Source organism: Petromyzon marinus, chromosome 47, assembly GCF_048934315.1.
Source record: "Petromyzon marinus isolate PM22_M1 ecotype Great Lakes invasive population chromosome 47, UKy_Petmar_22M1.pri1.0, whole genome shotgun sequence".
In the NCBI taxonomy this organism is placed as follows: Eukaryota; Metazoa; Chordata; class Hyperoartia; order Petromyzontiformes; family Petromyzontidae; genus Petromyzon; species Petromyzon marinus.
In genome coordinates, this window is record NC_133713.1 from 4,311,631 (window position 1) to 4,337,436 (window position 25,806).

Below are 25,806 nucleotides of genomic sequence, written 5' to 3' on the forward strand. Positions count from 1 at the left end.
AGCCTGCGGTTGTGAGAGGCGGCTGCATGGGCGGGGTGGGGCGGGGCCGAGGGGTGAGGGGCGGAGCCGGGGAGGTGGCGAATGGGCAAGGCGGGGCGGGGTTGGGGGGCGAGGAACGGAATGAATGGCTGGGTCAAGCCATCACTTCCGGGGTCACCGTTGTGGTCGTAATCGATTAATCGATACGCGCAGCTATGGGCAATAGACGAATCGTTAGAGGGTGAGCTCCACGCCCGCATTGTTATTATTGTGTTACTTGTGCAACGTGTGTGTGTGTACATTATACACATGTACACACACACGCGTTGCACACGTGCCGCGTGTGTGTGCTCGTGCTGGCTTTCCCGCCGTCTCTTGGCGGCAACGACAGCGGCAGCCGGCTCCAGTGAGAGTGTACAGGCGACAGAGAGTGTACAGGCGACAGAGAGTCACTACAGGCGACAGTGAGAGTGTACAGGCGACAGTGAGAGTGTACAGGCGACAGTGAGAGTGTACAGGCGACAGTGAGAGTGTACAGGCGACAGAGTCACTACAGGCGACAGTGAGTGTACAGGCGACAGTGAGAGTGTACAGGCGACAGTGAGAGTGTACAGACGACAGAGTCACTACAGGCGACAGAGAGTGTACAGGCGACAGAGAGTGTACAGGCGACAGAGAGTGTACAGACGACAGAGAGTGTACAGGCGACAGAGAGTGTACAGGCGACAGAGAGTACAGGCGACAGTGAGAGTGTACAGACGACAGTCACTACAGGCGACAGAGGGTGTACAGGCGACAGAGAGAGTGTACAGGCGACAGAGGGTGTACAGGCGACAGAGTCACTAGTCTGTACAGGCGACAGAGTCACTAGTCTGTACAGGCGACAGAGTCACTAGTCTGTACAGGCGACAGAGTCACTAGTCTGTACAGGCGACAGAGTCACTAGTCTGTACAGGCGACAGAGTCACTAGTCTGTACAGGCGACAGAGTCACTAGTCTGTACAGGCGACAGAGTCACTAGTCTGTACAGGCGACAGAGTCACTAGTCTGTACAGGCGACAGAGTCACTAGTCTGTACAGGCGACAGAGTCACTAGTCTGTACAGGCGACAGAGTCACTAGTCTGTACAGGCGACAGAGTCACTAGTCTGTACAGGCGACAGAGAGTGTACAGGCGACAGAAGTACGGTGTGAATGTGCTGCTGCAAATTCTACTGCGGTGAGAGCGCGTGCGCGTTACTGGTGTGTACTCGTGTGTGTACTCGTGTTGAGTGTGTATTCGTGTGTGTGTACTCGTGTGTGTGTGTGTACTCTTGTTGAGTGTGTATTCGTGTGTGTACTCGTGTGTGTGTGTACTCGTGTGTACTCGTGTGAGTGTGTACTCGTGTGAGTGTGTACTCGTGTGAGTGTGTGTGTACGTGGGATAGCTAGGGTACACACACACACACGTGCCGTGATGTTACGTGGCCGCAGGAGGTGTTCGCCTCACGACCCCTTGGCTGAGGTTGCCTTTGTGAGAATGATGTCAAGAGGCACGTTGCTTTTGCAGGGCAGATGTGTTGAGACCACTTTGCAGGAGAAGAGAGATGAGTCTGGAGTGTAAAATAAGGGAATTTGAGGTGGTAGTGTTCGCTGGGTTACTGTGCGGACCAGAGAGAGAGCTTGGACCCTTCGGCAGCTGGAAGAGAGACTTTGTTGTTGGCGTTTTGAGCTGCTTATCTGAGACGGATTCTGGTCATGTGAGTGTTGTGGGTTTAAACAGGTCCCTGCAGGGTGGGCTGGTAGGAACATTGGAATTTTGCGCAATTTTATGACATTGTTACGCATTCCTGTTACGTGACTTCCAAATGTTGGGTGCAATAAGACATATCAAGTATCTGCGCTGTCTATTGCTGATTTGACACCCAACAGCACGAGATTTCACTTCGTTAAAGTATTGAAAGGGGATGGACGGACACATTAATCTATTGCAGGCTGGTACACTCAGTTTACAACTTCGTTCCTACCAGTATAAGCACCTTCCTCTAAGACGAAGGTACTTTGCAAACCCACTGGCTGTCAACAATGATTCGTTCATGAAGCCATCCGTACATATATATAGACACAGGCAATTTAAATCGAGAAGATGGGTACAAACTGAGCAATCATTGGAAGTACGTTATCAACCAGTTTAAGTCATAACTAGCTGTGATGTTCCCTTCCTACCACCTTCCGATGTTAGTTATTTTCGGCTCTCTGATTTTATATTAACAGGTCAAATTTCTCACCCTAACACAGTCACCTCGCTCGTGGTTTTTTCTTTGCGATCTTCCATTAACATGCCAATATCTCACATTAACACGCTAATCTCTAACATTAACATGCCAATATCTCACATTAACACGCTAATCTCTAACATTAACATGCCAATATCTCACATTAACACGCTAATCTCTCACATTAACATGCCAATATCTCACATTAACACGCTAATCTCACATTAACACGCTAATCTCTTACATTAGCACGCTAATCTCTAACATTAACACGCTAATCTCTCACATTAACATGCCAATATCTCACATTAACACGCTAATCTCTCACATTAACAGCTAATCTCTCACATTAACAGCTAATCTCTCACATTAACAGCTAATCTCTCACATTAACATAATAATCTCTCACATTAACATGCTACTCTCTCACATTAACATGCTACTCTCTCACATCAACATGCTAATCGCTCACATTAACGTAATCTCTCACATTAACATGATTTTTCACATTAACATGCCAATCTCTCGCATTAACATGCCAATCTCTAGCATTAACATACCAAACTCTCACATTAACATGCTAATCTCTTACATTAACATGCTAATTCTTACTTGGCAGCCCTTTGATTGGTGGAAAACCCACCACCGTAGCGGTCGCTGCTCACCACTTACATTAGCATTGGCTGCTGACATTTGGGCTACGCCCATTTCAAACCTTTATAAACAGTTTACCTTTAGAAGCTAACCCCCTCTTCCTTAATGACGAACGCTTGTGTTGCGATCGAAACGTTGTAGTTTTTTGTTATTTTCTTTGAACCTATCTACGTGAATTTACCGAAAGACCCAAAGAATATGAATTCCTGCAGTCACGAAAGCTTTAAGACTTTTGTCTTTCTTCACATTAACTTTAGTTGCTATTGTTATTCATATTTTTTTACTTTAAAAAACACTTAAGTATTCACGAGAGCTGCTTTCCATAAGCAACGCACATCAACCATTGAAAAGCTAACAGCCATTTGCTCATAAAACGCTCATAAAAGGGCGTCGCTGATTGTCTGAGGTCTGCCGAGTCAAATTCTGAGCGCTCCGATTGGCCGAAATCGGCGAGATATCGTAAACACATAATTAAGCAAAAATGTATAATTCATAGAAACAATGGGACCCTATGGGAGGCGGATCGTTTATCGAAATATCGTTAATCGATGGCATCATAAACCAAAAGACAACTGTCCCCGCATACACGTCGTTTTTGACTCGGTTTAGCTGAGTCGAGTCGAAAACATTGTGCGTGGGCGCGTAGCGGTTAGCGCTACGGTGCGCTACGAACCCCGGAGACAACGCAATGACGCAAATTCACACGCCCCGTGACTCGCCAACAATGGCAACATCTTGTGCTTGACGAACACCTTGCCCAGCAAGGAGTGTCCCTTGTGTTTGTACTGTGATGTTGCAGACATTCTCAATGGGTAAGGATATTAGACATCCTTGGATAGCGTCTTTGTAAGACATGGCGTGACACGGATATCTTAAACACCATAACGGGGTGGCGCTAATGCATAAGTATAGCTAGGATGTGGCTCACAAGATGGTGATTGGTTGGAAAGGTTTGAAATAGGGAGAAGGCGGGAATGTTTTATAGAGGCACAAGGGATCTTTCGATTTAAAGCTTTCGTGACTGCAATGATTCATCTTCTTTGGTTCTTTCGGTAAAGTCACGTAGAATGAGAATAAAATAATAAATTGATAAAATAAAATAACACAATAATATTCTCACGACGTTTCGGCCACAACACAAGCGGCCTTCATCAGGTGAAGGGGGGCGAGACTGTCTGGTAGGACAGCGCTGGAGTGAGAGAGCCACGTTCAGATCACGGCTTTTAAGCTGTGTGAGAGGAACAAAGAGCCTTGACACAGGAATTAGCATAAAATTTAGCATTGAAATGGCTGAATGATTAGCTTGTGACTGGTCACAGAAATAGCTATGTTAAAAGTTAAAGCATACACATCCGCAGAGGCACCCATTGTTAAAAGGAATTAGCATAGAATTTAGCATTGAAATAGCTAAGTTAAGGCATACACATCCGCAGAGGCACCCCTTGACAATGGGATTAGCATAGAATTTAGCATTGAAATGGCTGAGTGATTCGCTTGTAACTGCTACAGAAATAGCTACGTTGAAGTCAGAGCATACACATTCACCGAGGCACTTAGTACAAATCAAACAGGAGAATTTAGCATTGAAATAACTAGGCGAATTTAGCATTGAAATAACTGGGTGATTTGCTAGTGACTGGTCACAGAAATGACTACACATCTGAGCTATTCACAGTACTATATAGTGAACCAATAAAAACTAAAATATAAATTACCTTCATGTTATCAATAAACTCTATATTCTCCAATCAGCTAAGCCACCAACCATAAGTCGTTATATATCACAATGCTATATGGCGAAAAAATGGGTGGATTCTTACCCTCAAATTTCCGTACCACGGATAGCTATGGGCCCCGTTCAGACGGACGAGTTCGTCCATGGTCGGAACAGAGGAGGGGGAGAGAGACAGCTGCGAGGCCCTAGTATGCTCCATGTTGTAAACCATACCATTAACCGTGGTGTGAGAGGTATTAAGAGGCAATGCTGGCGAAAGAGCTGCGGTCTGAAGGACATCGTAAAAAGATGGCAAACTACCCTTTCTGGATGTCTTAATTAAAAGGAGACATGATGGTTCAATGAGCCACTCTGTCTACAGGAAAGCTACCCATACAGATGCTTACTTGAAACCGGATTCCCACCACCATCCATCCCAGAAGAACTGCCTCATCAAGACTCTATACCATAGAGCCCAATGCATTTCCGACCAGGAACACATTACCAGTGAACTCAAGCACGTACACCAGGCTCTCAGGGCTAATGGCTACTCCGACTACACAATCCGCAAAGCCATCACTCCAGTCATGAAGAAGGATCCTCTTGTGGAGCCACTCAAAACCATCACCTTACCCTACATTGCAGGGGTCACTAAAAAGATCTCCAAAATCCTGAATAAACACAAGATCCAGGTCCGATTCAACACAGTACACAAAATCCGTGATTTAGTTCCATCTGTAAAAGATGCTCTTCCAGACATACAGTACCCAGGCGTTTACAAACTAAAGTGCCTCTGTGGTAGTAGCTACATTGGAGAAACCAAAAGACATATCTCGGACCGCATCCGCGAACATAAAGCAGACTTGAAACACGGTAAGACGAACTCCTCTGCCGTGGCAGACCACTGTTACAATTCAGTGGGCTCACATGACATTGACTTCTCCAAGACGGAGGTTCTTTGCAAACCAACCGGCTACCATGAGAGATTCGTTCATGAGGCCATTCACATATACAAGCACAGAGACAATTTCAACCGAGAAGATGGATTCAGGCTTAGTAACCACTGGAAAGATGTGTTAAATCATTTCTGTTCTTAATTAATTGTAATTTTACGATGTCCTTCAGACCGCAGCTCTTTCGCCAGCATTGCCTCTTAATACCTCTCACACCACGGTTAATGGTATGGTTTACAACATGGAGCATACTAGGGCCTCGCAGCTGTCTCTCTCCCCCTCCTCTGTTCCGACCATGGACGAACTCGTCCGTCTGAACGGGGCCCATAGCTATCCGTGGTACGGAAATTTGAGGGTAAGAATCCACCCATTTTTTCGCCATATAGCATTGTGATATATAACGACTTATGGTTGGTGGCTTAGCTGATTGGAGAATATAGAGTTTATTGATAACATGAAGGTAATTTATATTTTAGTTTTTATTGGTTCACTATATAGTACTGTGAATAGCTCAGATGTGTAGTCATTTCTGTGACCAGTCACTAGCAAATCACCCAGTTATTTCAATGCTAAATTCGCCTAGTTATTTCAATGCTAAATTCTCCTGTTTGATTTGTACTAAGTGCCTCGGTGAATGTGTATGCTCTGACTTCAACGTAGCTATTTCTGTAGCAGTTACAAGCGAATCACTCAGCCATTTCAATGCTAAATTCTATGCTAATCCCATTGTCAAGGGGTGCCTCTGCGGATGTGTATGCCTTAACTTAGCTATTTCAATGCTAAATTCTATGCTAATTCCTTTTAACAATGGGTGCCTCTGCGGATGTGTATGCTTTAACTTTTAACATAGCTATTTCTGTGACCAGTCACAAGCTAATCATTCAGCCATTTCAATGCTAAATTTTATGCTAATTCCTGTGTCAAGGCTCTTTGTTCCTCTCACACAGCTTAAAAGCCGTGATCTGAACGTGGCTCTCTCACTCCAGCGCTGTCCTACCAGACAGTCTCGCCCCCCTTCACCTGATGAAGGCCGCTTGTGTTGTGGCCGAAACGTCGTGAGAATATTATTGTGTTATTTTATTTTATCAATTTATTATTTTATTCTCATTCTACGTGACTTTACCGAAAGAACCAAAGAAGAAGCACAAGGGATCTGTTGGGGACTGTTAGAAGGGGAGCAAAGGGATTGGTTAGAAGGATGGCATGGCCAGGGATTGGAGAGGGGAGGATAAAAGGGAAGAGGGAGGGGAAGCAGGAGGCGCTCAAGAGAGGGAAGGGGGTGGTGTTGGCTGGCGGTAGGCACTGGACGTTGTTATTAAGGAGTCCTTCATTACAAATATACCTGTGCTTTATTTTTCAGACGCCCAAACGGGGATTGAAAGTGTGGTCCTGCGTGTGTCATGGAGCGCCTGCTGGAGCTGGGTCTCGATGGCCTAGCGAGGTGAGGACGGTGTTGCTTTCGTGGACCTTGTGCACTGAGGCCCCTAGTTATGGTGCTCGCCTATGATAGTGGTTGTGGTATAGGCAGCATTGTAAACAACAATGCTGCCTATACTTGGATTTCAAGTTGAATGTGGTGATCACTACACCACATAAGCTCTGTAGGTGGTGGATTCGCCAGCATGTACAGTCATGCCTCGGTTTACATCAGGGATACGTTCCTGAAAGGTGCGACGACGAATATTGACCCAACGTAAATCAAAGCAATTCACAGGGTAGTAGATGGAGGCGAAGGCTGAGAGGCGACGGATATGAGAAAGGACGGATTTTGTCAGTGACATATGTGTGGGGTTGAGGTGATGCAAATCAGGCAGAGGTATGAATAAAGTGATTATGTATTTTGGAAACGACAAAGGGGCAGACATAAAGCAGTGTATTACTGTATGATTACACATTTCTTGGACAAATCACCCTTGATGCTCTTCGTTTTATCACATCTCGGATGCTGCATAGGGTTGAGCTTATATAGTACTTGGATCGGGGATTACCTGAGAATACCAGGTATTGTTGACATGGGCTGTGGGGTGGCCAGGAGATCGAAGTATATAGTACATCAAATATTATTAAATCCATATGTGCAGAACTCTAAGCGTTACATCCTTATATGAGTGGGCTTTCTCCAGGTACTCTGGTTTCCTCCCACATGCCAAACACATTAATGGCATTCGTCACGGTGGCGAGATGTTAACTACCTCTCCTATTATGCAGGAGACCGTGGGTTTGATCCTGACCCTGACTCCTGTTGTATATTTGTAGATTTTTCTCCAGGTCCTCCGGTTTTTCCATCACATTTAGAAACAGGCGTTTAGAGTATTTGGCTGCTGTAATTTTTACATTATAAGCCACTTCGCTGCGCTATCATTTGTGGCCAGGTCGTTTCTGAAAAAGAGCGAAATAGCAGCTCAGTGGGCCTTACCTGGTAAAATAAAATTGTAAACAAACAAATATCTGCGGATCGGGGAGGACATGGTTACCTTGTGTAGGTGTAACGTGGTAATATGGCCTACTCACCTTGCTAAGCCCTTGCAGGGTTGGTCCCAACGTTTTGTTTCTGCTGGATGTTCACAGCTGGATCATGAGAGTTCTTCTTTGGTTCTTTCGGTAAGGTCACGTAGAATGAGAATAAAATAATAAAATAACACAATAAAATTCTCACGACATTTCGGCCACAACGCAAGCGGCCGTCTTCAGGTGAAAGGTACAGACCTGTCGGGACGACAGAGCTTCAAGAGAGTTGTTGCCAGGTCCATTGTCGATCTTTTACACAGGGGTCAGCTGACATCATGCGAAGCAGAACTGCAGGAGCTGATGCGGCAGATCGATGTGATGGTGGGACAGCGCAAGCAGGAGTGGGAGCGCGAGCTGCAGGCGCTGTCGGCCCGCCTGGAGGTGCGTGAGCAGGAGCTCTTCCTCTGCCGCTCCACGCTGGAACGCAAGCACCAGGAGGTGGGGCTTCTTTTTGCTTACTCGGTCGTTAGCATTGCATTTGCATGGTGTCTGAATGGACATGACCAGTTGAAGTCATATTTGTTTAACTAGGTGAGAACCCAAGAGAGCAGGGATAGTCTAATTTGCAAGAGTGAACTTGGTCACCTAAATGATGAAAAGTAAAACAAATAAAATAGAGTACAGCTATGAAGCAAGTAGAAATCGGTACAAAATACAACTGCATAAGATGAGACATCGACAATATTGCACAAACGTAAATCAGATGTTAATTCCCTGTAATACAAGTCAGCTCGAGCAAATTATTTTAGACTGATAATAATACAATTACAAGTGAGTTACAGAAAACAGATGAAGGGTGACTGCCATTGTACTTATATGTAAACATACAAGTATGTGCAAGTCAAATGCAATTTCAAATGACGTTATAAATAATTGACAGTTTTGCTTCACGTTGTGATTAAGATGTGAGATGAATCAAAGACATTTCTTCGTAGCGATGGAATTCCAGGTGTTTGGGGCATCAACACAGAACGAGTGAGAACCGTGAGAGATGTGAGTTGTGAGTCCTCGCTACAGTTCACTTTAGTGCTTGTGGGGCGTCTAGGATTTCTGAGAGTTTTGGTCCTGAATAACCACTTTTGATTAGGCGAGGGACTAAGTTATATGTGTGTGTGCGCATTTAATGTTAGCTTGGTCCAGTGAACCTCCCTCCGAATTGGAAGAGAGTCACAACTGGATTTGGAGTTAAGATCACAGCGATGAGTGGAGTCGTTGATAAAGCGCAAAGGCAGAGTGAAAGATAGGATTTAGCAAATCCAAAAGGTTTTTTTTTAGAGAGTTTGATTTGTATATGATGTCAGCATAGTCTAGTTTATGCAAAGAGGCAGTAGCAATAAACATGTACAACGAGAATCCTGCTCTGTCAAGCGTCTTGTTGTGACGTGTGTATGCGCAGTTAAAACTGAAATCGTCAGAGTACGTATTGGGCAAGCCCTCATGTTTGTCTTGTAAATTCTTCGCTTCACTGCAGTCAGACTTTCAGAGTGTTTCCATGGGCGCCGCTCAACTCTCTTGGCTCTGCCGAGGCAGGTAAAGTCCTGTAAATTGCCTGCTCGTTCCACTGTTGGTGGAAGAGCCTCCGCTAGAGGGAGCTCGAGAGGTCATTTTGTCTACCCTTCCACATTTATTAGACACAAGCGGTAAGTACCCGGCATTGCCCGGGCGAAAAAGACAGACACACACATCGACTTTCACACACTTTCAATGTACATGAGTTTAGCGGAAGACGCAAGGAACAGAAATTGTATTTGTCCGCACACAAACATTATGATTGTAATATTTGCCAGGTGATTATTTTAAAAATAGGTTTCTATCAACGTGATTTGACACAATCACGAATATATCAACGCAGAGCAAGTTATTACTAAAATATTAGTTGTGAGCACACATACGAAAATATGTGAATATTTGCAAGATGATTATTAAAATACCAGGTTTCTGTGTACATGAGTTGAGCGAAAGAAGCAAGGAATAGAAAAAATGGTTGTCTGCACACTAACATTATTAATGTTCATTCATTGTGTCTTTCGGTAAAGTCACGTAGACAGAAAAATAATGAAAAGTGTAAAAAAATATCACACAATACCATACAAGAACAACAACCGCCATTCGGCACTAAGTGGTGGTGATGTCATCACGAAGCTTGTGGCAGGCTATGTGCACCTTGAGGCCACGTGAAGTGTCGAACACCCACTGGCAGGAGGTGACGGGGCAGACCCAGATGCGACAGGTCGACTGACTGAGACGACTGGCTAGAGCACCACCTGTGCCCCCTACTGTGCCAACTTGATGTGCTTTAGCCACCCGGCGCTCTGCTCGTTGTTGTGAGCATCGCTCCTCCGCCCTCCATTGTTGTTGGAGGACGACTTCCTCCAACTGGCCAGTAGCGTCCTTCACGAGCCTCCTCCACAGAGGCCGATCTTGACAGCACTAGTAGCAGTCATCGGCAAGTCCACTCAGCTCCACATCCTCCTGTACCACATAACTCCATCTCTTCTCTAGCCTGTGCCGCGCCCGTTTAGCCCCCACGATCCGGCCGAACAAAAGCTGTTTAGGCATGCAGTAGCTGGGCATATGGGCTACATGGCCCAGCCAACGCAGCCTTTCCTGCCGGAGGAGCTCACCGATGGGACTTTGCCCAGATCTTTGAAGGATTTATGAGCTTCTCACACAATCCAGCCTGGTTAAACCCAGCATGGATCGTAGGCAGGCCAGCCTAAATGTTTCTAACCGGCAAGGATGCTCCATTAGGGGGGTCCACGTTTCGCAAGCATAGAGAAGGGAGGGAATGACTGTGGACGAGAAGACCTGAAGCTTTGTTCGGAGCGATAGGCCAGGTAGCTTCCACACAGTGTTACGCAAAATATATTGCCGCTCGACTGATTCGGAGTGAGACCTCTGCTGTTAAACCGGAGCCGGTCTTGAGCACACTGCCCAGGTATGGGAAATTCTCCACTCTCTCCACAACTGCCCCATCACCGATTGGGAGTTGTGGGGGTGGAGTGTCCGATGGTACAAAATACCCAGGCAGGTGCTTAGTTTTGGTGGGGCTGATGGTAAGGCCCCACCTCTTAGTGGCACGCTCCAGTTTCAGCAGCAGCGTCTCCAACTCCTCCTCTGAATGAGCAGCAATTACCAAATCATCGGCATACATAATGTGGTTGACCAATAGGGAGCCATCCCTTGACCGCACCCGGGCATCGATCAGCCTCCCATTATATCTGTACCAAATGGAAATTCCCCCGGTACAGCTATTGAAGGCTTCACGAACTACGTGGTCAAAATAGATGTTAAATAATGTGGGAGCCAGAGGACATCCCTGTCGCACCCCAAGGTGTACAGGGAATGGCTCTGACTCCCGGCCACGTAGTTTTACCCGGGCCTGCTCACCATCATGAATGTCCTTAATGATCGTGAGCAGAGCGTCAGGGACTCCGAAAGCATGAAGAACAACCCAGAGCCCAGACCTACTGATGGTCTCATAGGCCTTGACCAGGTCAATAAAACAGAGATGTAGGTCTTGTTGGAATTCCCTACACCTATGCTGTAGCAGACGGACATAAAATATGGCATCTGTGCAGGACCGCCCTTTCCTGAAACCGCATTGGGGCTCCACAAGCCGTTCCTCAGCGTGCCTAGCAAGGCGATGTTGAATAATCCTTGCCAGGTCCTTTCCCGGCACACTGAGGAGTGAGATACCCCTGTAGTTGTTACAGCACGCGAACACACACATACCTACAAACAAACCCACAAACTGACAAGTTTTTACTTTTATATATATAGATATATGTTCAAAGGGGGGAGGTTGTTTCCCTCACTTTAGCCCACCACACGCAGTTGCATTACACAACAGTGGTTTCCTTGTGGCGAGTCAGAGGTGTAAATTCCACACTAGTGTGGTGGACTCCAGTCTCCCCGTAGAACAATCTATTCTGACTTAGCACAAACGTTTATTGTTAATAGTAGCACGCAGACCATTGGCCAAGTTGGCTCCTGACCAGGATTTGAACTGGAAACCCTCCATGCGTGAAGGTGGCACTCGAGCTCGGCGAACAGAATGCATCGATAGATAGCGCTGACACTTGGGAGTGCCGTGCACGCAGGTGGGCATGCTAAAGCAGCAGCTGGAGACGGCGGAGACCTCCCACGCGGCGGTGGCTCAGCGGTATGAAGAGGAGCTCAAGTATTGCAAAGATCAGGTTTGCCTTGGCTTGTTCTCAGCCTCTTGTTTCCGTGCCATCGGTGCGCATTTGTAATGTGAAATAAACCACGACGGTGGTCGCTTCTTATCAGATGCTGTGAGTGTTCACTGGTCTTGGAATTGCAATTCACCATTTAAAAAATTGCAAATCACCTTTAATAAAAAAAAAACCTCAAGTATATTGTTTAGAAACATCACAGTGTTTCATTTTTCAACGTATGTTTTCCATGTTTGTTAAACGAGTTATTAAGTTCCCATTTCTTGCATTGTTTCACATGTGTTATCACATTTCTAGGTCCCAAACATCTCCACGCACTATATATTCTTAGCTCTTTCGGCAAAGTCACGTTGAAGGGAAACAATAAAATAATAATATATATATAAAACAATAACAATTCTCACGACGTTTCGACCATAACACAAACGGTCGTCATCAGGTGTTGTTTTATATAAATATATTTTATTATTTTATTGTTTCCCTTCAATGTGACTTTACCGAAAGAGCTAAGAATATGAATTACTGCAGTCACGAAAGCTTTAAATCAAAATCTCCACGCACTGTTAAATGTTGCCACTATGTGTTCCCTACCGCTGTCCCACATGTATCTTTATGCAATTATGTCTCCACCGTTCTTCACCCCTATCCCTTTCCTTCCATCGTCTCTCTCAAGCTCGGTGTTCGTGCCTCTGCGGGGTCTCCTCTCCCCTGCCATCACATTGCACCCTTCACATCTTCCGCTCCATGTGATCCGACACTCTTGATGCATCACAGTGACCGCGCCGTTGCTGGGCACGAGCGACAGGATATATGTGAATAGGTTTATAAACACGCGACTATGATAACCTAGGTTATCACAAGTGCACATGTGTGGAGTGAGAAATTGGAGATGCGTAGATATAGGTGTGTGGAATTAGAAGCAAGACATGCATTGGGAGGCAGACATGCACAGAGCGAGAGATAGAGATGGGCAGCAGTGTGGCAGATGTGTGAAGTCGGAAAAGTGGAGACATGGCAAGTAGATGTATGGAGTGAGAAGGGTAGAGCGTAGGAAATATATGGAGTTAGAGAAAAGCAGACAGTAACAGAGTATAGAAATGAAGGGAACTTTTGTCGTGAAATGATTGGGAACTTAGCAAACTGGACTTGCCATCTAAAAAGGTCGCTGGCTTGGCGGTTGAAACAATGGGGAGAGTTTCCCGTTTCCCCCCTCCCCCGTCCGCCCAAGTGTATGAAATGGGTGTACGGAAGTCGATCGGCACGTCGCGCGTGGTGGGGTAAAGTTTAGGTGTTCCCAGTGGTCAGTGTGGAAGAGGAGACAAAAAACCCTCCAAGAGCTACCTCGAGTGCAGCCCTTTTGCCAGTCGTGGTGTGAGCAAGAAATTTGTGGGGCTTCACGTTTACCTTTTATTTACCAATACGTTATTTACCCTTAGGCCTGCTGCTACGCGGTTTGAGCATTTGCATACTAACATTGCACTGGAAACAGAATTGGTAATTGATTCTTAAATTGGTTCCCAATTTACCGATTATCGTTTAACAACCCTCGAGTAAAAGTATTTGTGGTGGAGCTCGTCATAGCGTGCCGTGTGCCCAGCTCGAGCCGGCTATTTCCTGCCTGCAGCTCGGCAAGCTGAAGGGCAGTTACGAGAAACTCCAACGGCATCAGCGGCGTCAGGCGAGTCGGATCCGACAGGACACGGATGGCAGTCTCGCCAGTGCAGAGCTGGGCCACCTGTGTCAGAAGCTGGAGGTAACGATGCCACCGCTACAACAGAGGCCCCCCCCCCCCCTCTGCCACCTGGACCGCATGATGTGATGCTCGTGTAATATTCACACTCACCACTTGCACCCACCGGACAGTCAATTTTCTGTTAGGATTCCGTAGCAGGGCTGCCCGCGAGTACCGAGAGGTGGTCGTGGTGCGCAATTGCGTAATGAGGAATGGCACGCGGCGCACCACCTCTTGTAGAGTGCAGGGTGCAGCAACCATTATTGAGTCCATCATGTGGCGCACCACCCTTTGTTGATTACAGAATATGATGTAGCACTTATTGTTGAGTAAAGAATGCATTGCACCCCTCAATGTTGAGTCCAGCATGCGGCACACCGCTCATTGTTAACCACACTGCTCATCTCATGTGCAGGTAGTAGGTAGATTATAACACTGGCTGTGAATGATATAGTCAGCTTGTGGAGGTCTTTATCCAGCAGTGGCTTTTCCATGGCTGATGATGATATGTCTTTTATAAGTGTAACTAGCGGGAAGTACCCGGCGTTGCCCGGGTCAAAAAAATATTTAAAACCTACTCTTAAAAATCTAACAGCAGTGCTTACTGACTGGTGGTACCTGCTATGATTGCAGCAGTGCATACCGACTGTGGTGGTACCTGCTATCACTACAGTAGTACATGCTGACTCTAAAGCAGTATTTATCAACTCTATCGCACAAAGTATTCACCTGACAATGGCGTGGTGAGGCCTAGTCCCGTCAGAGCCTCCGGCCTCGCCTAGATTGTCCAGCGGGCCGAGGTGGCACCTTGGCAGGCTGGGGCTGGGCTGCTACCCCTGACCCCCCCCCCCACCCAGCCACAATGTCCCCGGCCGCTCTGCAGCAATATCTACGGCCAATAGTGGTAGCATCTAGCGACTGTATAGTAGTAATAACTGCACGCATCGGGGTGGGGGGGGCATCACAGTGAAGAATTAACATCAGCGTTTAGTGTATTTTTTATACATTTTTTACGCGAAAGAAAATGTCCCCCTGACTCCCACCGAAGGCGTGCGACTTGGCATGGGCCGTCCCCCCCACCAAAAGGCGTGTGAGTTGGTATGGTTGTGCACACACGTCATAAACAAATAAAAGTTAAGCGCACTAAATCGCTAATTAAACCAATTTAAAGTTGACGGATGTGAAATAGGAATCTTGTTTGCTCTCCGCGGGGCTTACGGCGTGGTACCTGCCTATTTTTTTTTACGTAAACCCCACCGTTGGAGAGGCAAATCGTTTGCAAGCGCGCGAACACACAAACAAAGCTACAAACATAAATTTTTTTACTTTTATATATATAGACTAGCTTTACTACCCGGCTTCGCCCGAGACGTGGATTTTTGTCTTGGATTAATACACGGCCTACGCGGAGGGTTGGGGGGGATGCGTGACATTAAAAGGCACACTGCGTGATGCTGCCGCAGGTGGGTGACATCACACATGTAACATCACCGCTCACTTGCCGTGAAAAATATATCCATTATTGCGCCCCCAAAATACAAAACTCTATTTTGATACATTTTACATTGTGTACAGTCTGGAAGTTACCCACATGCCAAATTTCAAGTTTGTTGCATGTTGGGAAGTATGCTAAACATTTCGAACAGACACACATTCACAAATTTCCCTTTTATATATATAGATTACAGGAATATCAAGCAGATCAAATGCTTACAAGTGGTAAATTATTTCAGGAGTTCCGAAGTCAGTCACTGGAGTGGGAGAAGCAGAGGATCATGCACCAAGAGCAGGTGGCCCATCTGGAGTCACAGAGGAGAGCTCTAGCTGCCGAATGCACAGCCATACAGGTAGGTTGTACAATCCAGCAGTGAGCACGTTAATACAAATTTAACCGGCCACGCGGCTCAGCAGTAGAGCAAGAGGCTGTTAATCGGAGGGTTGCGAGTTCACATCCTGTTTGGTTGTTGACTCAGCACATAATCCCTCTGGGATCAATAAAATAAGTCCCGCTTTATAAGGAAGTCTACGGTGGTCTCTATGGCAAAAGTGGCCCCCGGCATAGGAATGTGTAAATTAAACCACTGGTTCAGGGTGTAAGAGCCATAAGACAGAAAGTGAGTGTATTATTTTTATATATACAGTTGTTGTACACCCGTCATACATTTGTTGACGGACTGGTTATATTTGATTTGGAATATCCCAACTGTGTAGAAACCCCCCTGTGATTAGACGCTCCATTGGTTGAACCCATGACGTCACTTCCGGTTTTTACAGTATAAACGGGGTGCTATGAGAAGAGCCGATGGGGAGCGAGTGGATACAGTCTTTTGACCGTGCGACAGGTTGATACAGTACGTGCGACGAAGTGACACAGTACGTGCGACGAAGTGATACAGTACGTGCGACGAAGTGATACAGTACGCGAACAGGCGAAGTTATAACTTTGGACAACGCTCGTTTTTGTGCAACATAGAAATAAAGAAACAGTTTGATTTAAGACACCTCAAACACGCGTCAGACTTATTGCTCCCACAACTTAAGGGCGTAGCTTATTTTCTGGTACAAGAAAGCTGCGCCTACACAGGGCTGTCAACAGGAAATGAGCACCGACCCCTTGCACATTCGAGCAGGAAATCGGCTTGTACTTGCAGATTCTAAATAAAAAATTTCAAGCATGCAACCCATCACAAGAGTATTGCTACTGCCATATGAAAAGAGCTCCAAAGGAATGCAGCGTATCTCTGCATTGTCACATGGGGCGGTGGCAAGGCTGAGTGGTTGTGCTATTAACAGTTTGTTGCAGAGTTATGATTATCTGCGTCGAAATTGCTTTAACGGCAACGAGGCGACCATTGTGTGCTGGTGTCATGATCCAAGTTTGAAAAACTTTTATAAACGATTCACAAATGACCTCATTGGGAAATGCAGAGCAGTCGTTGCCCCTGACTGCAAAAACAGTCTCAGGATCCCTCCTGAAAAAGTTGAGACTCGGTGAGGACTCCCTCAGTTAACAAGCATAGCAATAATCCAAATTTTGAGAAATAAAAACCCATTACCATTTAAAGGTAATTTGTAAGTGGATAATAATGTTCGTGTCTGATGCTTTTACAGCAGCAATCGCTGAACTACCAGGCCCAGTTGACCTGCTGGCAGAATTCAATGGAGGAGAAGGATCAATGTGCGATGTCGCTCCTACAAAGCCAACTGGAAAAAGCCAGCAAGGTGCTGCAGTCCGATCGGGGTGCAGTGCAGCAGCTCGGAGAGGACCTGCACAAGGCGGAGGCTGCGTGTGGGCCAGAGGCGGAGGACAGGCAGCGTCTGCGCGAGGAGCTACACCGCACGTGCCAACACGTAGGGCGCCGTCGCACCGTCCTCTCGCAGCCACGGGAGAGTGCTCGTGTCATTGCCTGTGGATGGTCAAGTTTTGTTGTTATAGTTGACTTTAGGATTGTTGACCATATACATTTTATGCAGCCATCTAGCAGTTTATTTAAAGGTGGGTGCGCATTCCATTTTAGCACAACGAACAGCATTTGGGATACTCGGCTTGCTTTACAAATCGACTTCAGTCTGGACTCATTTGCTGTTTTTACCGTCGACACATCAGCAGCAACAGCCGGTTTAACACGTAGGCTTTCGCGACCAATGTCCATAATATAGGTTTTTGGGTTAGATCGCGTAAATATATGTCGTTAAAACCCGCCACCACCCGACACAGCCAAATAGAAAGGGTTGTCACGTAAACAGAACGTGGCCAATTCGTCACTAGTACAGCACCACCGGTGTGTTGGAGAGCCAAGCCACATTTACAATCTGAGTACGACGTTTCGCCAGTAATTACAACTAGCTTCATCAGGCAACAGCCAGATTTGCGGAGAAGTCTTACTGTTTCATTCCTTATATAGAGGAGTAGATGTGTTGACCACACAGCTGCGCTCTTGCACAATGTGGGGGGGGATTACTGAGGCAATGTAAATTATGCATGTGCATTTCTAGATTTGAAGCTTTCGTGACTGCAAGGATCCATACTCTTTGGTTCTATTCGGTAAAGTCACGTAGGTAAAAAATAAAACAACAAAAAACACGACGTTTTGGCCACAACACAAGCGGCCTTCATCAGGTGAAGGGACCAGACTGTCTCGAAGACCGCGCTGGAGTGAAACAGAGCCAAGCTCAGACCATGGCCTTTAAGCTGTGTGAGAGGGATTAAGGTGCCTTGACAAAGGAATTAGCATAAAAAATTAGCATTTAATTGGCGGACTTAGCATGATGAAAGGTGTAGAGAGGGTGAACATGCGGGTGCACATGCACTCGCATGTGCTGCGAGAAGATGGTTTCAAATTAAGCAACCATTGGAAAGATGTTCTCAATTGAACCAGACATTAAACTAATTTTCAATGGTACAGTATATTTTTTCAAGTAGTGGTACCCCAAACTTTCGCAGCACATGCGAGTGCATGTGCACCCGCTTGTTCATCCTCTCTACACCTTTCATCATGCTAAGTCCGCCAATTAAATGCAAATTTTGTATGCTAATTCCTTTGTCAAGGCACCTTAATCCCTCTCACACAGCTTAAAGGCCGTGGTCTGAGCTTGGCTCTGTTTCACTCCAGCGCAGTCTTCGAGACAGTTTGGTCCCTTCACCTGATGAAGGCCGCTTGTGGTGTGGCCGAAACGTCGTGGTTTTTGTTGTTTTATTTTTTACCTACGTGACGTTACCGAATAGAACCAAAGAGTATGCATGTGCATTATGCGAGCCCTTTTAACTTGCCCTTCCTGCTGTCTGTTTTTATTAAAATAGCCCTACCAACTGTAATCCCTATTGAAGTACGCTGCCCTTTGTAGGCATGCATTTAAGTAATGTATTATTTGATGATTCGCTTCCACGCAGCACTAAGTTGGTAGCTATCCGAATGGTTAAAGTTATTTTGATTTCTTTCAATTTCGATAGATTCTGTAATTGGTCTTGGCTAGTAGTAGCTAGTTTTTCACAAAACTTTAACAGTATCAAAATCATACTCTTTGGTTATTTTGGTAAAGTCATGTAGTTAGAAATAAATTAAAATAAAACAAATCGCGACGTTTCGATTGCAAAACAAGCAATCATCAGGTGGGAAAACCACAGCAAGAAAAATGTTTTTGCTGAAGTGGGAGAGAGAGCTGCCGTGGCAAGAGGTTATATAGGTAAGAAGGGGGAGGGGCAAGGAGAGAAAGAGGGGGGGGGGTGTGGGGTAAGGGGAGGGGAGCGCTGCATGAGCGCTAGCTGGGTGGGGCTGGAAGTGGGAGGCCGAGAAAGCTGGGGATGCGGGGGGTAATTAACTCGGAAAATAGACTCGTACCCGGCAGATATGATAGACACAACCATAAAGCAGTTAAGGTTTTACCTGGTTAATAACATCCTTCCAATGATTGCTCAATTTGTATCCATCTTCTCAGGTGAAGTTATGTCTATGTTTACATATCTGGATGGCTTCATGAACACACCTTTGATAATAGCCAGAAGGTTTGCAAAGTCCCTTGGTCTCGGAAAAAAACAATATCATACGAGCCAACAGCGTTATAACAATGGTCAGCCATGGCAGAGGTATTGTTTCTGCCGTGTTTCAGATCTGCCTTGTGTTCGCGGACACGGTCCGAGACATGTCGTTTCGTTTCCCCAATGCAACTGCTACCGCAGGTACAACTCAGTTTGTAAACTCCAGGATATTGCATGTCAGGAATGACATCCTTCACAGATGGGATTAGATCACGGATTTTGTGTACTGTATTGAATCGGACCTGGATCTTGTGTTTGTTTAAGATTTTGGAAATCTTTTTGGAAATGCCTGCTATATATGGTAACATGATGATTTTGATTGGCTTCTCAGGGGGTTGTTTCTCCATGTTTGGAGAAACAGCTTTGCGAATAATACGGTCCGAGTACCCATTCATCTTGAGGGCCTGGTGTACGTGTTCCAGTTCACTGGCTAGGTGGTTTTGGTCAGAAATGCAGTGGGCCCTATGGTGTAGTGTTTTGATGAGTGAACTCTTCTGTGCCGGATGGTGGTGGGAATCAGGTTTCAGATAGGAATCTGTGTGGATGGCTTTCCTGTAGTGTCCCAATGAGACGCCAGGTCTCTTCTCAAACAAAACATCCAGGAATGGCAGCTTACCATCCTTCTCCACTTCCATGATGAATTTGTTGGATGGGTGTATGGAATTGATGTGGTTGAGAAATTGGTTCAAAGCTGGCAGGCCATGTGGCCAAATGACGAAAGTGTCATCTACATATCTCTTCCACAAGGAAGGACGTAGGGTGGATGTCTGGATGGCATCTGTTTCAAATTTCTCCATGAAAACATTCGCTATCACTGGTGATAAGGGGGAACCCATGGGGTACCTTCATTTTGTTTGTAGAAAGTACCATTCCAGGTGAAGTAAGTGTTGGTAAGGGAGTGCCTAACCAGAGCAGGTATATCAGGATTCAGTCCATGTTGGACTAAGTATTCAATTATTGCTAAGGTGTCAGGTACAGGAACCTTGGTGAACAGAGAAACTACATCAAAGCTGATGAGCAAATCATCTGGGGACAGTAAAATGCCCTTGATTAGAGAGACTAAATGATGTGAGTTACGTACTGCTGACGTAGGTTTGCCCGTGAATGGAAGCAAGGTATCAGACAGAAAACGGACCAGTTTGTAGGTGAGTTGATAGTGGAAACGATTGGCCGAAGTGGAGTGCCTTCTTCATGGATTTTTGTAAGACCATAGAATCTGGGTGGTCTAGTGGCAGAAGGTTTTAGGGAGAGCCGTTTGAATGGTTCGATTAGAAAAGTCGAACTGGTAATGATATAGTTGGTTTTTGTAGCCAGGTGGTTGGTAGGATCTTTGTTGATTTTGGTGTAACTGCCATCATTAAGAAGGTCCTGGATTTTGTTGTTGTATGCGGTTGTATCCATGATGACAGTAGCATTGCCCTTGTCGGCTGAGAGGATGACTGTCATCTCTCTCTTTCAATTTGGCGAGTTCATAGCGCCTGTCTTTGCTGATGTTACTAATGGGTTTCTTAGCATTTTTAAGGATGGTGGCAATTTCAGATTTTGCCATGTCTGTCGGTATGTGTCCCAGGCCTTTGAGGGCTACATCTACCTGGGCAATTAAATCATCAACTGGGATGTATTACCACAATCAATTGAGTGTCCTTGTTGGCACGCGTGTTTTGCTACTGCTGATAGTTGTATTTGGGAGAATTTAATGTTTCTCTGATGTTCTTTTAATCTCGTGCTGATCATTCGTTTTGTTTGCCCAACAACATTTACCACATGCAGTTAATCCTGTACACGCCTTCTGTTGATTGCTTCGGTAATACATCTTTTGTACCAGATATTAATTTCTGTATTTTATGTACCGTGCCAAATCTGACTCGGATGTTTTGTTTTCCAAACATCTGGACAGTTTATCAGTTACTGTCGCAATGTACGGTATTTTGATCGTTTTAATTACTTGCGCAGTTTCAATGCTCTTGTTATTTGATTTGGTTTTGGTATGCAATGCCCTGTTGATTTGTGCATCATTGTAACCATTCATTTGCAGTGCTTCTTTAACATGTTGCATTTCACTTCTCAGACTGTCACCATCTGACACTTGCTCTTATCAAGACGCTCATTCACATATGTGACGCCACCGTTCACTTGCCATGCAAAATGTATCCATTAATGCGCCCCCCCCCCCCCAAAAAAAATATACAAAAGTCTATTTTTATACTTTTTGCATTGTGTACAGTCTGGAAACTACCCACATGCCAAATTTCAAGTTTGTTACATGTCGGGAAGTATGCTAAACATTTCGAACAGACACATATTCACAATTTCCCTTTTATATACATAGATGTATATATTTATATTTTTAGTGACTTTCTTAACTTTCCTCTACTTTGCACTCCTATCGTTTTTTTGTATTGCTTGTTGTAACCTGTCACGCCCCTCCTGGACATCTAATGAAAAACAGCTTCATAGCTCATTGGATGCAGTCCAGGGTATATAAAGATTCTGATTTTTATTCCGTGCAGGACAGACGGGAGGGCAGCGCTGTGTCCGTTGGGCAGCTGGAGCTGGAGAACCGACAGCTGCGGAGTGAGCTGGCTGCCCTGTGCTCTGCCGCCGCTGTGGTGTCTCATCACCTCCCCGATATGGAGCGATGTGAAGAGCGGTGTGTCCTGGCCACACAGTCCCCCTCATGAGCCGCCACTTAACTACTTGCCACCCCCAAACGATCCCCTGTGTAGCTTTAGCAGACTTTTGGGGCAAGTGCTGTTAGCGAATAGCACCTATGAAGGCTGGCACGGGACACGAGGGGGCGGGTGGCCAGCACCACGCCCAGCCGCCTTTGTTTCTTAGTGCTGATGTTTACGTACACACTGTACCAGGTACTCATTTGAGGCTGAGTCGATAAAGGGGAGGCCCAGAACTGGTTCAGATAATGGTCACTGGTGTTGGTGACCGTGAACGAGAATCGAACTCTAGTTGCTGCGTATGTAGCGAAGCGCACAAACCAATACACTACGGCTCCCCAATAACCACAAGCCCCACATCCTCATATTACCTCCAGTCTCATTTCATTAATTGTAATGGCTCAGGAGTGTGATTGAAGTATACATTATTTAATATATATGTTGATCTGTATTCTCATTAGTAATAAATTGGGCATTGACTTTTTAACTATAAAGAAGTACACATTTATATATTTTTTTTTTGATAAACATTGCAAATACTTGACTTAAAGCGTTCATGACTGCAGAAATTCATTTTCTTTGAGTCTTTCGGTAAAGCCACGTAGATAGAAAAAGAATGAGTCGTGAAGGTAGCCCAGCTCTCCGATCTTACATTTACATGCAAATTAAATCTCTAGCCCCACACACTTCGCTTATGACCCTTGGGCTGCACCCATCTCAAATCTTTATAAACATCCTGCCTCAGAATCTCTCCTGCTATATTTTTTCCTGCCTCAGGAGCTCTCCCGCGATATTTTTTCACCTGATGACGATTGCTTGTGTTGCGATTGAAATGTCATATTTATATTATTTTATTATTTTTCTACCTACGTGGCTTTACCGAAAGACCCAAAGAATATTGCAAATACTGCCCTCAATATGTGCCATGTGTTTTTTTTATGTGCCATGTTATGGGTGTACCCCATCAACTAAGCATGACTACCCAGTAATTCACAACCGGCAAGTAGAAAATCTTAATCATTTAGATCCTCCGCAGAGCTTGGTGATTGAAAATAAAAACAGCCCAGGTTATAATGAGAGCACTTCGCGCTTGCAAATCCTGTTGAATCATACACGGCAAAGATGCAGCAATAATTTCAACCCGAGTGTCCGTGTCTGCATCCCCAGGTCGGTGAAGGAGCAGCGGGCAAGGAGTGAAGGTGACATGTATGGGCCGCACGGCCGACTGGGTGGCGCAGAGAAACCGCTCCAGTTTAACATTCAGCACCTGTTCTCACTACCGGATGGAGGAGAGCAGGGACACCCTGTGTCTGAATTGAAGGCCGCAGAGTCTGCTGGGTCTGCTGGGTCAAGGCACGCGACAGCCGTCGCCGCTGTCCCTCTGGCTGCGAGCCTTGAACCTCTACCCTACCCCAGAACCTTGTCTGATGATGAACTAGTCGACAGCTTTGCCAGTGTTAATGAACCAGGAAGATTGTTTCACACAATGAAGACACAGGATCTGGATCTACTGGTAAGATTGTTGCGGATGGTGATATAGCAGTTAAGCCACTTAATTCTATTTACATGAAACATTTAGTGTTTTTATATCAGAATGTATCCAGCTTTGAAAAATAAACTAAGGCATACATCATCCTATTAAGGGGTTTTATGCAATTGGCCATATATATTTTACTTATGTACACGGTGTTTTTTCAGTAAACTTATGTAATTAAGCGTAAAGTGACGTAATTAATTCCACATTTTCCCTACAATAACTCTCACAACTATTTTGTTAATTCCTGCTTAAGCCACAGAATGCTAATATTTAGTAATAGGTGATGATGAATTCATGCTTCTTTGTTTAGGACTTGTACTGCTACATTGCTTTTTATACATGCACAGCAAATTACAGGTTCATTGCTCTGGGCCATTGTTCAGGGTTTTTAAATTAAAGTAGTCACTTGCAAGAGTTAAAGAACATGAAGCCAGAATTATTTAGGGTTTATTATTTTAGCGTGACCTGTCTTTCCTCAATGATTTTGAGTCGTGCACGTTGTAGATTTCAGATGAGCCGGTTGGGTCCGATGCGGCTGTTGAACAATTTTTGGAAGAAGAGTCGAAGCGTGCCAAGGATCTGGAGAGACTGGTGGAAGAGCACATGGACGGCCTGCGCAGAGAGACTCGACTCGCACTTGAGCACTTGGGTCAAGCCCATGGGTCCCCAGCATGAGCAGTATGTGGAGTAACAATGGGCAACTAAAACCCGTAGATTTATAAAGCTGTGTTTGGTCACGTAGACTTGTTTCTCTTCTTGGTTTTGTGAGTAGGTCTCATGGTGTCAATAACATGTGTGTATGCCCAGCCAATACCGCTTGGCAGACGAGCCAGCACTATTGTCATGTATCGACCCCCTAAAAGGATCTCAAGTCCCAAGCCATCGCCTATAGCGGGTGACCAGCTGTGTGTGGTACCACCCATTTCACATTACAACTGCGTTTACTGCTTTTCATGTTTACCTCCCAGGCTTAGAGGGTTGGGGTGTGGGGTTGGGTTGGGTTGGGTTTGGGGTTAGCTTAAGTATTGTTTAGCTTTTGAATAAAAAAAAAATACATAAAAAACTGTCTATATGTGCGTGAGCGTGCGTGAGTGGAGAGCGGTGGCGCTGATGTGGTTAGCATAATGCACTACGAATCCAGTGACCTGGAGTGCGGGGTGGATCCGGGTCTAGGGATCTGTGGTCTGGGTCTGATGGTTTGAGGGGGTCCGGGGTTGTGGCCTGGGGGAGGTCCGGGGAGATCTGGCGTGGTTCACGGTGGGTCCGGGGGGTTTCTCGGGTGGGTCTTGGAGGGGGTTTTGGTGTACGTCAAGAGGCATCCGGGGTGGTTGTGTGGTGGTTCTGGGAAGGGGTGGGGGTCCAAGGGGGTCCCATAGACGTGGTCGAAATTTGGCAAGAAATGCCTAAGTGAAGACCCATCAGTTGTTTTCCCCCCATAGCGATGAATGGGACAATAAATATATAAGGTGTTTGTCTGCAACGACAAATCGCAGCGTCAAGGTATTCATGGTCTTGAACTCACATCTCGAAGCGGATTCGAAGAACCTATAGCTGATGTCTATAGGTGTTGTATATCATGAGGTATACATTGCTTGCATGTCAGTCAACCTGACCGTGGTGACGTCACCAAGCAGCGGCGTTCATCACAGGTGTGTGTGTGTATATGTGTGGAATCGATTCTCGGCAATTTCTGCTCACGTGTAATTTAATCGAATATTAACATTGCTGGTATGGATCTCGCCGAGAGGAAACTAACGACCGGGCTATTAAACCGGAATAGATTCTCTCTCACCTGTGATAACGTCACCACATTTAACAGGCTTGGAATCGATTCTCTGCTATCCATTCAACCTTAGCGTTGACGTTACAACGCAGCTGCGCCGCAATCAACCTGAGCGTGGTGACGTCACCACGCAGAGATGCTCCATGTCGATGTCAGTAGATTCCCGATTAGGTATTTACCTCGAAACGCGTCTGGAGGAGACGAGTTGATCGATATGTTTGTTGTGGTTGCACCCGAGTCAAGAGCCGCATGGCTCACAGGGTTATACCTAATAAATGAAACTGA

General features: G+C 45.6%; 1 protein-coding gene across 5 annotated transcripts; it reads left to right on the plus strand.

Annotated features, from left to right (window-relative positions):
• The first annotated feature begins 96 nt into the window (after window positions 1-96).
• Window positions 97-25,806, plus strand: LOC116952490 (centrosomal protein of 63 kDa-like). 5 transcript variants are annotated; one of them, XM_032971880.2, is made up of 10 exons: window positions 97-220; window positions 6,915-6,995; window positions 8,323-8,500; window positions 12,166-12,261; window positions 13,886-14,014; window positions 15,727-15,840; window positions 17,105-17,344; window positions 22,040-22,179; window positions 23,369-23,714; window positions 24,243-25,806. In XM_032971880.2, the coding sequence occupies exons 2-10, from the start codon at window positions 6,955-6,957 to the stop codon at window positions 24,411-24,413; spliced, it is 1,455 nt and encodes a 484-aa protein (XP_032827771.2). In that variant the 5' UTR covers window positions 97-220; window positions 6,915-6,954; the 3' UTR covers window positions 24,414-25,806. The 5 variants fall into 5 exon arrangements, with proteins under 5 accessions (XP_032827771.2, XP_075930423.1, XP_075930424.1 ...); XM_076074308.1 differs by having other exon boundaries at window positions 17,108-17,344; XM_032971878.2 differs by lacking the exon at window positions 97-220 and adding an exon at window positions 235-1,197.

What these genes read in the sequence shown, in the direction of transcription:
- LOC116952490 (XM_032971880.2), top strand. Translation starts at nt 6,955, where the DNA reads ATGGAGCGCCTGCTGGAGCTGGGTCTCGATGGCCTAGCGAG. An exon ending in TGGAACGCAAGCACCAGGAG is followed by an intron (nt 8,501 to 12,165) that starts GTGGGGCTTCTT and finishes CCGTGCACGCAG; the next exon opens with GTGGGCATGCTAAAGCAGCA. An exon ending in CCGAATGCACAGCCATACAG is followed by an intron (nt 15,841 to 17,104) that starts GTAGGTTGTACA and finishes ATGCTTTTACAG; the next exon opens with CAGCAATCGCTGAACTACCA.